Raw genomic sequence first — 15957 nt, forward strand, 5'->3', positions numbered from 1 at the left:
ATGGCCCAGCGCATCCTGGCGCTGGCGGCCGAGGAGGGCCCCGAGCGGCTCCAGGAGGCCCTGCAGAGCCTGGGGGAGGGCGAGGTGCGCCCCGCGGGCCGGGCCCTGTGTGCGGGGAGCGGGGGGTGCGCTGCCGGGCCCTGTCAGGCGGGCGGAGGCGGCTTCTCCTCGGGAGGCCTTGGGTGAAGTGCAGCTCAGAGCGTCCCCTTCTCTTTGCAGCTGGGCGATATGGTGACGAGGCAGGCCCTGAAGGGGCGGGAGACGGCAGCTTTGCTAAGAGGGATCTTCAAAGGTGGGTGATCTCCGAGCTGCGCTTTGGGGGGGTGGCTGGGGAGGGGGACTGTGCCCCCAGCCCTGCTGATTGCCGATGGGCCGGTGGGTTACAGGCTGGCTGGGTGAAGTGGTCAGCAGAACAAGGAAGAGTCACTTCTGGTAAGAATTAGCCAGTCAGGGCTGTCACAGGGAAATGCGACATCCAAAAATAAATACGGGAAATAGGAAACCGGACTAATACATTTGTAATGAGCCTGTTGTAAGTGGGCTTTACTTTTGGGAGCTCTTGGGTACCTTGGAGTAGAACTGAGCTGGCCAGCTGAAGCTTAATTGCCAAGCTGATTCTTCTCAACATTTTGGCACTTCCTTATCTCAGGCAGCAGGTTGAGTGAACCACAGGGTGTGATAACAGGGTTGAGTGTTTCAGCTGTTTTATCCAAGAAATCCTCATTTCCTGTGCTCTGTTTTTTATCTGTTTTGTCAGATAGATAAAATGGAGAGTTGCAGTCAGATGACAGTCTAGCCCTGCTAATTTCCTCTTGTTTAGCAACATGTTACTTGCATAACTTTTTTTCCATTCTTTGTTTTCTTTATTTTCTCGTTACAAGGCTCCCCTTGTTCCCAGCAAAGTGGTGTTCTCAGGAGGCTTCAGATTTACAAGCACTGTGTCCCGCTAGTGGAGTCAGGGGACCTGCATTTGGGCAAGGCATCTGAAATCATAGGACTGCTGATGCTGGAGGTAGAAGCTCCTTTGGGTGGGCTTTCCTGGGGTCTGCTGGGTATCATTTCATATGTAGACTGAGATACTTCACTAGGCCACTGAACAAAATGAGTTGTGTCCTTTCCATGGATCTGCCCTGGATTAAGTTAGCTGGTGTTGGAATTTGCTGTGTGTGTAAATGTGGTTATCTTTGGATAATTATACCCAGACTCAAAATTCCAAACCTATAATTACATCAACTTGATTTACTGCTCTGTTCTATAAATGACAGTATGACAGTCTTGGGGGTGAATTCCCCTTTTAGGGGAACATTTCACTGTAAGAAATGTTGTCCTTTGCTGGTTTCTGGTGATGGTTTGGATGTGTATGTGGAATTCTCCTGTGTGCTGCCTCAGGCTCTTTCGTGTTATTGTGTCTTCTCCCAGGCTCGCCAGCTGCCAGGCCATGCATTGGCTGAGCTTGCCACCCTGTTTGTTGATGTTATTAAAGGCGGCAGCCTGTCTAACGGGAAATCCTTGGAGTTGTTTTCCACTGTTCTCACTGCGTTGGCCAGTTCGAAGGAGAGCCTGGCTTATGGGAAAGGTAACCCCTCTAAGTTCCTTTTCCCCAGCCTGTCCTCCCATCCTCTGGAATTGGCTCCTAAAAGACTTTTGCTTTTTCAGGTGAACTGAATGGGGAAGAGTTTAAGAAACAGCTGATAAATACCCTCTGCTCCAGCAAGTACGTACATCTCTGCCAGCTCCACCATCCTTTAGTCCGTTTAAAGATCAATCAGTACTTAGCTCTATTTGAGCCTTTTACAGAATTCCCTGTGATACCGTACGGGTACAGCGGGGGCTAAATCTGCAGTTGCTAAGTGTGTCTGTAGCCCCAACATCCTCTTAGTTACATGGCAAAACAGTGTGTTTCATGTTGTGCTTTGAAAAAGACATCATGATGAGCTGGACATCACTGTCTGTGTCCTGTTCTATCATCTTTGAATCTGTGTCCTCTGTGACAGTGTCTTCTCTGGCTGGGAAGGCAAGGGAACACCCTGTTCCCCAGTCTTGTAATGGTGTTGCATGAATTGGTCTCAGGAAGCACTTGTTTTTATTCCTTTTTTGGTTATTTGTTATTGTGGGGACAGGGGCAGTTTGGAGTGTTCTAAGTCTGGGTGGTTAGGGTGGCAGTGGTGACTTCTGGTGGAAATTTGGCTTTTAGTCTTAATATCAGAATGTAACAGGGAAATGGTGACATTGAATAATTGTGTACGAGGAGGGAAGGGATAAACGATAATTCTGCTTGCTCTCAATTTTCCAACGTATTTTTGTTTTACCAGGTGGGATCCTCGGAGTGTAATACATCTTGCCAACATGTTCAGGTAATTCCTTTTACCTTCAACATCAACACTTTCTTGTGCTGCAGTCATGCCCATGTCCTATTTCACTTGTAGTTTGGGGCACGTACGAACAGTAGGTCTGACCATACCAGGCACAGCCTTGTGGATGGTTGAGTCGAAGAACATCCACATCAGATCCATTTGGATACAAAAAGCAGCTGGGCAGGCATGCCTCAGAGACTGGGTGTGGCACTGTGGTTTTTATTCCATGTGAGTGAGCCTTGGCAAATTAACAATACGTTAATGAACAAGCATAATGTGAAGGAGATCTAAGCACCAACAGTTGAAGAGTGTCCTGGGACAGTGGTAGGGTATTGAGGGATCTGTGGCAACTGCTTCTGGTGAGGACTCTGGGAGCATTTGCTGCCTGTTGGTACATTAGGACCCTTTGTCTAGCTATGGGTTGACTCTGCTGTGAGATTCTGAAGGAAATTAGTGAAAATTATTAGACTGCATCTTTGATTCAACAGGGATATTCCACTATCAGGAGAGGAGCTGCAGTTTGTGGTGGAAAAGGTTCTTCGGATGTTCTCCAAATTAGACCTGCAGGAAATTCCCCCTCTGGTCTATCAGCTGCTGCTGCTTTCTGCAAAGGTAAAAGCTCATGGGACGTGGCCTCCCCCTAAGCATATACCATGAGAAAAAAATGTGTACAGACTGAGCTATAGGCTGGATTTTGGTGGGGATTGCGATTGTTCCCAAACTTTGCTGTGGGGAGCAGGACACAGCAGGATATCAGTAGGTTCTTTTTCTCTAACTCCCTCTACCCTGAAGAAGCTGACTGCTCACAGGAAGATATAATCTTCATCTTCCTTGTGGGGAAAGGAGACCTTTGGGAAATAAGGGATGAGCACAGACCTGGCAGGCAGCAGAGAGGATTGTTTTTTTCCAGTGTTCTTAACTGTGGTTTTGCTCACTCTCTGTGGTCTGCACACTATAATAACAGCTCATGCAGTATGACTGTCTTCTGGGTTGTAGTCTGACTTGTGCTGGAAATGTCTCATCTCTTGTGCTCTTCCTGCAAGCAGAGGCTGCCAGTGACATCTCTGCCCTTTGACAGGGTGATCTGGCTCTTTTGCTTGCTTCATTTGTGACCGAGTCAACGTCAAAATGATCCAGTCAAAGACAAATTACATGTGTGTTACAGGAGGTCGTTTGGGTCCACTGGCCAAAACGTAATGTTAGATTTAAAGTTAGGAGTTTGAAAGCCTCCCTAATTGATTATAACATAAAGGATTCCTTCTAATTAATAACTACTTTAAAAAAAAAAATAGCTGAGAGCTTCAGCTTCTTCCAACTCTTTGATAAGTGCCGTCAAAAGAAAAACGCAAACTAAACCAGTCACTTAAGATGGAAATGAGCCACACAGGAGTCCTTCCCCACCTCAGTGATTTATGAAGGGAAGTGAAGGATACCATGACATTTGTAATTGGTGTGGGAATAGAGTGTAGTTCTCTGGGATGCTGCAGACCCTGCAGTGGCTTAATGTAATGTCCTGCCTTGCAGGGCAGTAAGAAGACTGTTTTAGAAGGAATCATCAGTTTTTTCAATCAGTTGGATAAGAGACAAAAGGAAGAACAGAGGGTTCCACAGTAAGTTCTCCGTGTCATCCCCTTTCTTTACTACCTGGGTATTTGTAGTCACCCTGGTCCTGCCCAGAGCTCCTTGAATTTGAATTGTTAAACCTTGTACAATTACGTCCTCCTTGATACATAGGAAATAATTTATGGCTTTGGATGGCTTGGTTTTTTCTGATAAACCTTACAGATCAGTGGACCTTGAGGTAGCCACAATGCCCCTAGACCAGCTCCGCTATGTGGAAGGCACTGTTATTCTCCATATTGTTTCTGTTATCAACCTGGATCAGGACCTAAGTGAGGAACTGATCAGACATCTAAAGGTACGACAAAGATGGAGCAGGCACTGTTCTTGAAGATATTGAAGCATGGTTTTTAAAGCTTAATTGATTATCTGTAGAAGGGATTTAATAATTTTTATGATCTCAGTTGTGATCACTTTAACTATGATATGCTATGATATGTTTGAAGAGACGTCCCTTTCTACACCACGACAGCAGCGTGATATGGGCCTGATAGCTTCCCTGAACTTGCGGGACACTACAGTTGAAGATAAACTTTCTGACTGTTGTTTGCTATTTTCTAGACTGAGCAACAGAAGGACCCTGGTAAAGCCCTGTGTCCCTTCAGCGTGGCTCTTTTGCTATCAGTTGCAGTAAAGCACAGACTGCAAGAGCAGGTATGTGGGTGATAAGCTTGCAGAGAACTTCCATGGGGATGTACACTACACTCCTTGTAAAGGAAAGGAAGCATGGTTAGGTCATAGTCCCATCAGAATTAGGTTTAAAATGGTTTCAGGATGCTCGTGGGGAGGCAGTTAGGTCATTGGTACGCTGTAGTTTACTGAACACCATAAAAGAGCCCAGAGCAATATCAGAATTTTCCAGAGTTGTGATTCTTGTGGGTTGGTATTGTAGGATGAGAAGAAAAGCAATGTTTTCTTTTTTTTAATGTTTTGGCTCTGTGGTAGCCACCTGAAGAGCATCTGGCAGCAGGTTACCCTCCTTGAGGCACTTAATGAGGTTGGTGTATTTGTCCTGAGAAAGAAGTGAGTTAAGATTTTTGGCGTGGATTTTAAGATTCCAGGGTGTACTGGAACTTGTGCTCTGGCTGATGCTCTTACTGGAACATACCCAAGACTATACAGGTCCCATTTCAAAGATCATTTCCTCACACTCAATGATTTTATGTTCCAGATATTTGATTTCTTGAAAACATCAATCACAAGAAGCTGCAAGGACCTGCAGTTCCTTCAGGCCTCCAAGTTTCTGCAGGATTTGTTTCCTCAACAATATGATGTAACCACTGTAATTCTGGAAGTGGTGAAAAATAGGTGAGTTGTTGCCATGTGCTGCAGAACACTCAAAGGGCTTTGGGAGAGGGAGAGTTTCAGCCTTGCTAGAATGCTCTGGGGTGCTAAATACTGCTGACCAGGTGCCAGCAGGGAACAGCGTCAAAATTCAAAGTTGTTATCCCAGTTTTCTATTGGTGAATTAAAAAAAGCAAAAAAAAATGCAGCTGTATAAATCTGCCCCCTCTACCTCAAGTCTTGGCATCTGGTGATACAAAGGACTAAACTGATCAGGACCCTATCTGTTTCTCACTGGTAAAGCAGCTGACAGTATGAGTCATGCTGCCAGCTGTAGTTTGTGTTCTGATCAAGGGATGAGTGATGGCTTCACTGTTTTCTTCCCTGACATGGTTAGTCCTTTAATCATCCTGTGGGATAGGTCTGTGATCTGTCACCAGTTGTCATTTAGTTTGATGTGAGCCATCCCCTTCTGTCTTTCTCTCTGACTTGAAGGTCTTAGGATCAGTAGGATATTTGTGCATCCTGACTGTAGCCTACTGTCACGTTCAGGTCAGACCTCAGTGCACATCCCATAGCGAGGAAACCTTTGGACTTGAAAGGAAGTCTGATGGTTGGAGAACCAGGACTGCAAGACATGTTGTGCTGAGCACCTGCCCCTCAGCCTAAAGACAGATATGGGGTCGTGAAGGATGCATCTTCCCTGGTGTGATCAGGCACCTCTCATTGCTGCTTTGTACCCTGGAATGACTGTGGAAGATTTTACTTTAGACTGCTCTAATCTAAACCTCTTCTGTGAGTAAGTTGTTTCTTTCCTGGTCTGTTTAATGTTTTCTTCAGTGCATTTGGCTGGGACCATGTTACTCAGGGCCTGGTGGATCTTGGCTTCAGCCTAATGGAATCATATGAACCGAAAAAGCCCTTTGGAGGAAAAGCTGCTGATACCAGTTATGGCCTTTCAAAAATGCCAGCCCAGCAGGCTTGCAGACTGGGAGCAAGTATCCTGCTGGAAACATTTAAGGTAGTATATGGTTTGGAGAAGGTTTTTTTTGCGGGGGGAAGGGAACTGTCATCTTATTCTCTCATGGTAAATGGTGTCAAAACCTTGCCTGCTGTATCCCTCATGAGTGTTATACAAACAATACTAGATTTAGTCTCCTATTTGCCCCTGTCCATCTGAAAGAAGTCATCTTCATAAAGTCCTAATCTGTTCCAACTACCACAATACCTGTGTAATCCCTGTTACAGTTTCCAAGAAACTGCAGAGAAGGTAGAGAAATTCAGAGGTACAAAGAAAATCTGTCAGAAGTGGGATTGAAATCAGCATCATCACTGAAGTGGTAAACTTGCATCCCACAGACCATTTGACCCATTATGTTCCGCGTGTACTGTGTGTGTGTCTCTGATGTGCTAGTTCTGATTGGACTGGGATGAAACCTGAATCGGTCTGTGTGTATTTAGCTGAAAGCGGACTTCTGTCAACCAGTCCCAGCTTAACTTTCAGCTCTGGATTTGCTTTGTACTGCACAATGCCTGTGCTCTGATGTACAGGAATATCTTAAATTTATGTAAGGTTTGATCTTTATTTCTTGTACTTTCTCATTTCAGGTTCATGAGCCCATCAGAAGTGATATTCTTGAGCAGGTCCTGAACAGAGTCCTCACAAAAGCAGCATCTCCTGTCAGCCACTTCATAGGTAACAGGAAAGAGAAAGAGAGAAATGTGTCCTGCTCTGTGGACACTCAGAACGTAGCTTCTCAGAACAAGTTCCTGCTGAAGTGACCTGAAGCCAAGAAAATCAGTTGTTCCTTCCCCTCTTACTGAGGTGTCAGCTGCATCAGATTACCTTGTATTCATCACAGGTGAAAACATGTTTGCAGGCAGTTGCCATGGAACAGCTGACGCACGCAAAGTTGGTATCCATCAGTCAGTAACGTGTTACACATTCCTAGCCTTGCCTTCCTCCTTGTCTTTGGGCAGGTGCTTGGGAATTGCTGGGGCTGCTGAGATGTCAATGCTGCAGCCTCTTCTCTTATACCTCGGTGCCCTCTGGTGGGGTGAGGCCCTGCAGCCGGGCTGTGAGTGTTTTACACTTTGTGCCTGCAGCAGAGCTCAGATTTTTTACATTCATCCTATCACGACCTCTCCACGTAATGGGAGGGCTTTGATTATTCTCTAATTGTGAGCTCTGTAGACGTCTTTTGCTCAGACTTTTCTGGCTCCTTGGCAGTAGCTGCTCCTTTTGTTCTTTTATTTTTCAGACTTGCTGTCCAATATTGTTGTGTCTGCTCCTCTTGTGCTTCAGACTTCATCCTCCAAAGTCACAGAGACCTTTGACAATTTGTCGTTTCTGCCCATTGACACAGTGCAAGGGCTCCTCCGGGCAGTACAGGTAAAGCTTTGCATTTTTCCGTGAATATCCTTGCTAGTTTAGTTCCAGTGACAGCTTTAGGCCATAATTATATGCATGATCTAATAACCCTCCTCATAAAATAAACCTTCATATTCTGCTATAGGTTGTTCAGTGTAGCATGGAACTGTTCTTCAAGCATGGATTTGCATGTGCCCTCTAGCAAAAAGCATATGGTGCGGTCTGGCACGGTACCAAAACTGCTCTGTGCTGACCTTTCATCTGGAAGATACCCAGATGCTGCACACTGTAAACTAAGTGTACGGTGTTTAGCTGAACAGCTGTAGCTGTCATGTTGATTTTTCTCCTTCCAAGCTCCATGTCAGTATTTCTCTTTGCCTGGGCTGAGATATTGCACTGGCGTTAAACTTCTACCTGCTTCGTCCAATCTGGGGATAACAGTTCTTCTCCCAAACCCTTGCACTGTCTCCTTACTAACCTGCTCAGGTGTCTCATTGCTACAGCTCTCTGGGTTTAATTTTATATTGTTTTAAAATGTTTTGGTTCTCCTACTGTACTGATGACAATATTGCAAATGCAGGGCCAGATGGGCCTGAGGAAGATGAGCTCATATGCCCCAAGGGCTTGGCATGCCTTAGTGCTTTTCTCTCCAAAGTGTATCTTCCTTTCCAGCCTCTGCTCAAAGTCAGCATGTCAGTGAGGGACTCCCTGATACTTGTTCTCCAAAAAGCTATCTTTTCCAGGTAAGCTGGGAAGGGGATTCTTTGAAACAATTTCTACAGTTCATTTATGGTTTTGGAGCAAAAGTATTTTTTGTTTGTTTTGGCTAAGTGTCTTCTTACTATATTCTTTCCATAACTAGATGGTGACATCTCCTATCTCTTTAGCCTAGGACTGTAAGGGAGTTCCCAGCAGTTCCTAAGCTGTTGGGAGCTCCAAATAAGTAGGCAAAATTAAAACCAATTCCAATGTGTGTCTACACAGCTGAGTACATCCAGATGCTAGGGAGAGTCTGGAAGGAACCACTGAGCAGAATGCTGAGCTGCCACCTTCCCTCTGATCCCTTACAAGGTGGTAGAGAAGCAGGCTTATTGTCTTGGTAATGCTCTGAGCAAACCATCCTGCTGTCTTCATAATGCTATGGTTGTAGACTGGATTTTGTTGGGCATTGGCTGCCTGGTTATGAATACAGAATTCATAATTTAGCATTATTATTCAAGGCAAGGGACTTGGTCTTGGGAAAGACCTGGAGTTTCGGTGAGCAAAGCAAAACACCAGCTTTTTGTGAGGAATTTTCCAACTCTGAGCTCTGTGAGACTACCATTCCAGTTTTCAGGGGACTTTTAGTGCTTGGGTCTTGGCCTGGAGCTCTCCCTCAGTGTGAGCATTGCAAGGACAGAAAGGAAATTGAATGTTGTGAGAGTGTAGAACAAGGGAGTTCCCAGCAAACTGCCATGTTCTTAACTACTTGGGACTATGCTGCCCTCTTTGGGAATATAGTTCCACTGGGTACAGTCACTCTGTGTTTGTGGACCCTTTTTCATTGCTGAGTTGATCTTTTATTTACTTCTGAGATTCTTGCTTCCATCTTTCCTTACGCTTCTTTTTTCTTCCCCTGACTCACAGGCAGCTCGATGCTCGTAAAGCTGCGGTTGCTGGCTTTTTGCTTCTGTTAAGAAATTTTAAGGTTCTGGGCAGCTTGACCTCTTCCCAGTGCAGCCAGGCCATTGGTGCCACTCAGGTAAGTGCTGTTCTGCAGTCCCCAGTGTGGACATATGAGACAGTCTCATGTCTAATATGCACTGTTTGGAACAACTCAAGAGTGGAGTGTTTCCCCAAAATAGAAATATAACTTCAGGAAGGTTTAGTCCTGGAAGCAAAGCTTTGGGAAATGCAATGTGCAAAGTGAAGCTGGCATAGGGATGTTGCTTTTCAGGGCCATTCTCTCTTACACCACCAGTATTCTGGGGAGCATTTACAGTGCTCCATGATAATGATAAAGAGCCTGGCAGAATGCTAAGGACTGTTTCAGTGATTGTTTAGGGGCAGACCCCTTATCACCTTGCTTCTGTGTTGTGATATTTGAGAATTGTAACCAGTATAACGTGACTGATATTCCCTCTCAGGTCCAGGCAGATGTTCATGCCTGCTATAATTCTGCAGCTAATGAGGCCTTCTGCCTTGAAATCCTGGGCAGCCTGAGGCGATGTTTGAGCCAGCAAGCGGATGTTCGACTCATGTTATACGAGGTAAACACAGTTTCTTCAATCTCTGTTTAAACATCCACTAGCTCTTCTGTAGTCTGCTTCTACTGTAGCTCCAGGTAAATAATGATCACATTATTGTGGAAAACAACCTATCATCTCAGTTATGTTCTTCATGGGACACATGTACCAAGGACTATAATTTTTTTCAATCCTTCTGCTTCTTTTTCTTTTGGGCCATTATAAGCCCAAAGACACATTGATGTATCTTCCTCATCTCATACTTTGCTTAAGAGCAAAAATGCGTCAGTGTCTTTCTTCCTGTGGTGTGACCTAGGAAATGGGAAGTATGTTTGATGCCCAGTGGGAGTAGTGTTATAACAGGCATTGGGTGGGAGCAGTGTTGCTGGGAGTCAGTCATGGGCTCCAGAGAAAACCCTGACTGGAGAGTATGGGGAAAATTCCTTAGAGACTGCGTCAGGGATCTATCTTTTCTCCTCTTCCTTTTGCAACTTTCTATAAAGGTTTGTCTGCCCCTTAGATTTCTTTTGGCAAATGGCCTAATATAGAGAGTCGGTTTTGGGTGCATAACTTAGCTCCTGACGTAACCATGGGGTACCAGCTTGAGAAAAGGAAAATTCTTCAGATCAGAGATTTTGGTTCCTTCTTGACTTGATTGGACTGACCTTTGGTGAGCTGCAAGGTTTGGGTGTGTTCATCAATGTTGCTGTAAGACTTGTGCTTGCTTTATCCATCCACTGAGTTTTCTCTGAAGGATTTTTTGCCTCCTGCAGTTTCCCCACTGGCTTGTTTTGCCTTTGAAGCAGGATTTCACAGTTTGAAGTTGGATCTAGTGTTAGTGTTAAATAGCAGTGAAAGTCATTCTGGGCTTGATGCCACCGCTGCTAGGGAGATACAGCTTGTGAGAGGGCCCCTGTGAGGAAATTCATACTCTTTCTGATTCATACCTTCTTTCTGTGGTGCCTTTGCTTTGCCAGGTATGGAGTTTTACACTGAGCACATTCTGACTTCCTCATGGTTCCTTGTGGTGCCAAAGCGTCGTTGCTGTCGTACGACACCAACTTATTATGCATGTGGTTCATTTTCTCTGTTGTGTAAGCCAACTTGTCCTTCCTTCCTGTCTTCAGGGTTTTTATGATGTCCTTCGCAGGAACTCCCAGCTGGCCAGCTCTATAATGGAAACACTCTTGTCCCAGGTAAAGTACTGCTCTGTGGTGTGGCTGCAGAGACCCTAAGAATTCTGCACTGCAACCAGTATAGCAAGCAATTCAGGTTAAATGTTGGGAAAATAGTTCTCTCTTACACTGGAAACATGTTTAAGTGCTGCGGCACTTCTCTAAGGAGGTGTTCAAATCCCTGGTATACTGAGAGAGCAGACTAGATAAACATCTGGAGACTGGTTCATATCCTGTCACATGGTAGAAGAGAAAGGATCTCTTGGAGCCCTTTCCAACCCTTCAGTTCTGAGATGCTGTGAGAAGTGTGATGCCCAGAGAAGTGCTTTGTGCACTCCCTGTTCCTTAGCAGTGCACAGCAGTTACCCTCCCATACTTCCCCAAGGATGTGTGCTGACACCATAATTATTATTGCTGTCCTCCCATCGGGAGAATACCCAAGTCCGTGTAGGATCTAGGAGGATTAAGTCATCGCCCAACAGTGTTGCTCATGGCAACAAGACAATCACATTTCCTCAATCCACTGGACAGGCAGTGCTTTCTTTGAGACAAGTAATTTTCTTCCCTTTAATCATCCGTAGAGTTCATGCTGACTAATTCCAGCTTTCCCATGACAGTATAGGGTCTGAGAAGAGAGCATGAACAGAGCCAAGGCAGCTTTTGGGTAGCAGAGGGCACTTAATGGGAACTTGGTGTAAATGTATAAAATTTTATAGCTTTATTTTATATATAACTTCCCCTATTTGGTTCTCCTATATCAGTACTCAGAGCATATCTCCTTCCTGTGGTGTGCCAAACAGCCAAGAATTGGTGCAAGCATGGTCTCTCATGGATTTCTTCTAATGCCAAGTGTAGCCTCCATAACTGTACCCATAGGGCAGGAAGCTGGATGCCATAACAGGGCCAAGCATTCAGTACAGGTGACGGGCAGCAGAATTAGTTACTTTTCCTCGCTGTTTAAAGGGTAGGTAGCACTGCAGGCGAAGTGCAAGGGACATTGCGTGTTGAGGCAACACAACAGCAAGTGGTCAGATAAACTTGTTTTAGGGCAGTGACGTGTCGTGGCTGAGAGGTACATAAGCAACTCAAGAGGGGATTTTAATTACTAGTAGGGCAGGTGATGTGGCTCACATACATGTACAGTCCCATTATCACAGTGCTAGTTTTTGCTCTGTAGAATGGAGTACAAAGATTATTGTATTCTGTTTTCAAACAACGTAAGAGGCTTAGTTACAAAGTAACTGGTTATTTTTATTTCTTGTTTTCTATGACAGATAAAGCAATATTACTTGCCCCAGCCAGACCTCCTGCCTCCACTGAAACTTGAGGGATGTATTATGGCTCAAGGAGATCAAATCTTTCTGCAGGAACCACTGGTAAGAGCTATAGTGGCTGGTCACAGCTGCAAGCTTGTCTGTTCCATAGCATTTCAGTTGTGCTGCTACATGAGCTGAATACCTTGTGTTTCTTCAGCCTCTTCTAGCCTGGAGCAATTCTTTTAATGACAATAGAGCTGGACATCTTACCCCTGCCTCAGACTATCTATTAGAGCTCCCTAGCTAGCAAAGTGTTTTGGGGACCTGTGTGAAAAATGCTCTAGGAACAGCATAGTTCTGTTATCCTCTGTTGAGCTCACCCTGGCTTTTTTTTTTTCTCTTCCTTCAACTGAATTCCACGTAAAATAGTCATGCTCTGTGTGTGTAGCAGAGGGAAGAATCTGCGCTTTGGTTTTGCTCCTTTGAAATTGTTGGAGATGAGACCACAACGATTCATTGTATTTCCGAGGGAACAAATTCAAATTAATCACTTTGTTTTCCCCTAAGGAAGTTTCCATGCTGTGCTGTGGTAGCACACCCAGGAAGGGAGCAGACACTGCAGCTAGAGTGAGAGCCCTTTTGGAAATTCCCTTTCCATCTCCTTCAGCAGTTGAGGTAGCTGGGTGGAGGGAGCAGTGCGAGTCAAGTCTTTACATCCCATATAGACAAGCTCAGGCAGACAACATTGTCTGAAGCTAGAACTGGGGAGCTGTGTGTAGGATTGCAGACCCCCTTGTTCTGGGAATAAGGCATATTCTTGAGACTCACATGAACCTCTGATGGCAGCTATGGCTCTTTGCATCCAACTGTAACTATAACAACTGGCCTGTGTCCGCTTCTGCCAGTGACCTCCAACCAGAAGGCTGAGTGTGACTGTGTGGCTGCTTCCTTCAGGCCCATCTGCTCTGCTGTATCCAACACTGTCTCGCCTGGTATAAGAGCACTGTGCATCTATGCCAAGGAGCTGAAGATGATGAGGAGGAGGAGGAGGAGGATGTGGGATTTGAGCAAAACTTTGAAGAGATGCTAGAATCTGTCACACGACGCATGATCAAGAGCGAGTTGGAAGACTTTGAACTGGTAAATCAGATTTTCAGTTTGACTCAGTGGAAGACGACACTGAGTTCTTGTCAGGTTTTTAAAAGATTTTTCACTTGCTTCCTTTACCTTTTAGGATAAATCAGCAGATTTTTCTCTGTCTTCTGGTGTCGGTGTAAAGAATAACATCTATGCCATCCAGGTGATGGGAATTTGTGAGGTCCTGATTGAGTACAATTTCAACGTAGGGAATTTCAGGTAAAACATCAAGTCTTACCCTCCAGCGCTAGCTGTGCTACGCTGTGCCTAGCTCTTCAGAGTACAGGACACAGACTCATTGCAAGCACAGGATAATAGTGCCAACACAGAATCAGAATGATGCTTTCTGAGTGTGTGTGGCGTTCACAGAACCGTGGGGAGTGTCTTCCTTTAGAATGTTGTGTGTTGTGGGAGATGGGATGTGACATTTTGTAGAAGAGCAGGTCAAAGAGGAATGGATGAGGTACACACTGTTGGGGAGGTGGGGAGATGTCATATGTCATGGTTTTATCATTTAGAAAGAGCCATTGTGTAATCTGGCAACTGAAGCTTCAAATGGGAAACTGTAAGACTGGATTTTTCTTCATTAATGCTTTCTACTACTTTATTGCAGTAAGAACAAGTTTGAGGATGTCCTAGGCTTGTTTACATGTTACAACAAACTCTCTGAAATCCTGAAGGAGAAAGCTGGAAAGAACAAATCTACCTTGGGCAACAAAACTGCCCGGAGCTTCCTGTCCATGGGTTTTGTATCTACTCTGCTCACAGCTCTGTTCAGGTGAGAAGCTGTCATATCTGGAGAAGCTTTAAGGCCTATTCACAAGCTGGTTTTGTGGTGTCTGCATGCTGACTGTCTTGTGCACTGCATACACGGTACAGGCATTTTCATTTCTTTACAAAGCATGCGTGGTAACAGCACTTGTCTGGAGGGCATCATAGTCCAGGCAGGAGCCATAGCTGAGCAATTCCTGGTATTGGACAAACCAGCTTTCCTGAACCTTGCTTATGACCTGTAAGACATTGGAGAGTCTCGGCTCTTCCAGTCCTGGGCCATTCCCCAGACAACAAACTCCAGTGTTTGAGCTCCAGTCCTCTATGGAACAGAGCCGGACATCAATTCAAACCATGTCTGTTAATGCCTTTGGAAAGGCTGGTGGAACTCTATCCTCTGAGTGTTCACTACAAGCTACCAAAACAAAGGGTCTTTTCCACCCTGAATTTAGGTAGTTATTTTATTTGTAAATGCTTATTTAGATTTTAAATCGCATAAGCCATCTCCGTGCTTTTTCAGTGCATCCTCAATTCTCTGACAGTGCTCTTGATTCTTCAGGGACAATGCCCAAAGCCATGAGGAGAGCCTAGCGGTTCTGCGCTCCAGCACAGAGTTCCAGCGCTATGCTGTCAGTGTAGCTCTGCAGAAGGTGCAGCAGTTGGAGGAGACAGGACAAACTGATGGACCAGATGGACAAAATCCTGAGAAGATGTTTCAGAACCTCTGCAAAATCACACGGTGGGTCACTGTGGCACATGGAGACATCAGCCCTAAAAAGCAGCGGTGCATTTTGGGGATTTTTGATTCCCAGGTAGGGTTTTGAAAGAAGAATGCAGACTATAAGTGTTTCAAACAGTTATTATTACTGGGTTGAGATCATTGCCTTTCTTTGCTCCTGAGAAATCAAGTGGAGGCACTACAGTTTCTGTGCCAGAGTGAGTTATAGAGCTCTAATAATGGTACTTGTCCTGGAAGAACCAAACGCCATCAAACTCTCATTTTCAGCCTCTTTCTGACTTTTTGCTCATTGTTCATTGTCACAGAGGAGGTAGGATGGTTACAGGCTGGATTCTTGAGGCCTCTGGGATGCAATGAAGTTAAAATTCACTTCTTGCTACAGTATAAAACAGGTGTAAGAGGGACACAAGCTTTAGAAAATGTTTGTTTAGGACTTATGCAAGATGCTTGAAGACATTCATGCATCTAATCCTTTGGAAATCCAAGAATGTTAAGCATCTAGTTGTCTTTTGGGATCTAGGTCATATCTGCATAGGGTCTTTTCAGATCCCAGTCAGCAGAGAGCACAAAATGCAAATTACTTCTGCCATGAATAATGCCCATTTTGTGCCTCACCCCAAATAATAGAGGCTATTTTTGTTGCAGTCATTAGGACTACATGTGAGCTACATGTTTTGTGTGATTGGACATTGAAATAGAATAAGATCATCTATGCAGGCAACAGAACTAATGAGAAGAAAGGAGAGGGAACAAAAAAGGGAAGAAGTTGGCTTGGGGGAGCAGGAAAAAGGTGTTTGCCTACAAATAGAAAAGTCCTCTTTGGGCCAAACAATTTTTCTTTCTTAAAGCTTTTCACTTTGCTTTGCCTGCCTTTACCTTTCTGATTCTATTTATATAGAGCGCTATAGAGATATCTGACATTTCACAGATTCAAACTGCCAAGAGAAAAGCTGGTTTTTGTCACTGACAGATTTGACACCAGTGGTCAGCGTTTGGGTAGTCTGAGACAGAAGAAAAGCCAGGTG

The 15957-nt window shown here is 44.8% G+C and overlaps 1 protein-coding gene across 1 annotated transcript in view; it reads left to right on the forward strand.

Moving 5' to 3' along the window:
• FANCI (FA complementation group I) overlaps positions 1-15957 on the forward strand; it is a 25519-nt gene continuing 9562 nt past the window's right edge. The window contains exons 1-23 of the mRNA XM_075713418.1: positions 1-84; positions 220-292; positions 882-1012; positions 1420-1576; positions 1657-1714; positions 2313-2354; positions 2843-2966; positions 3879-3964; positions 4140-4272; positions 4536-4628; positions 5146-5282; positions 6099-6279; positions 6867-6954; positions 7520-7650; positions 8302-8372; positions 9256-9370; positions 9756-9878; positions 10982-11050; positions 12304-12405; positions 13240-13425; positions 13520-13641; positions 14036-14200; positions 14753-14932. Coding sequence (XP_075569533.1) covers positions 1-84; positions 220-292; positions 882-1012; positions 1420-1576; positions 1657-1714; positions 2313-2354; positions 2843-2966; positions 3879-3964; positions 4140-4272; positions 4536-4628; positions 5146-5282; positions 6099-6279; positions 6867-6954; positions 7520-7650; positions 8302-8372; positions 9256-9370; positions 9756-9878; positions 10982-11050; positions 12304-12405; positions 13240-13425; positions 13520-13641; positions 14036-14200; positions 14753-14932 — 2651 coding nt within the window. The remainder of the gene's footprint in view (positions 85-219; positions 293-881; positions 1013-1419; positions 1577-1656; positions 1715-2312; positions 2355-2842; positions 2967-3878; positions 3965-4139; positions 4273-4535; positions 4629-5145; positions 5283-6098; positions 6280-6866; positions 6955-7519; positions 7651-8301; positions 8373-9255; positions 9371-9755; positions 9879-10981; positions 11051-12303; positions 12406-13239; positions 13426-13519; positions 13642-14035; positions 14201-14752; positions 14933-15957) is intronic.

This window comes from Pelecanus crispus, chromosome 7 (assembly GCF_030463565.1).
Source record: "Pelecanus crispus isolate bPelCri1 chromosome 7, bPelCri1.pri, whole genome shotgun sequence".
Classification (NCBI taxonomy): Eukaryota; Metazoa; Chordata; class Aves; order Pelecaniformes; family Pelecanidae; genus Pelecanus; species Pelecanus crispus.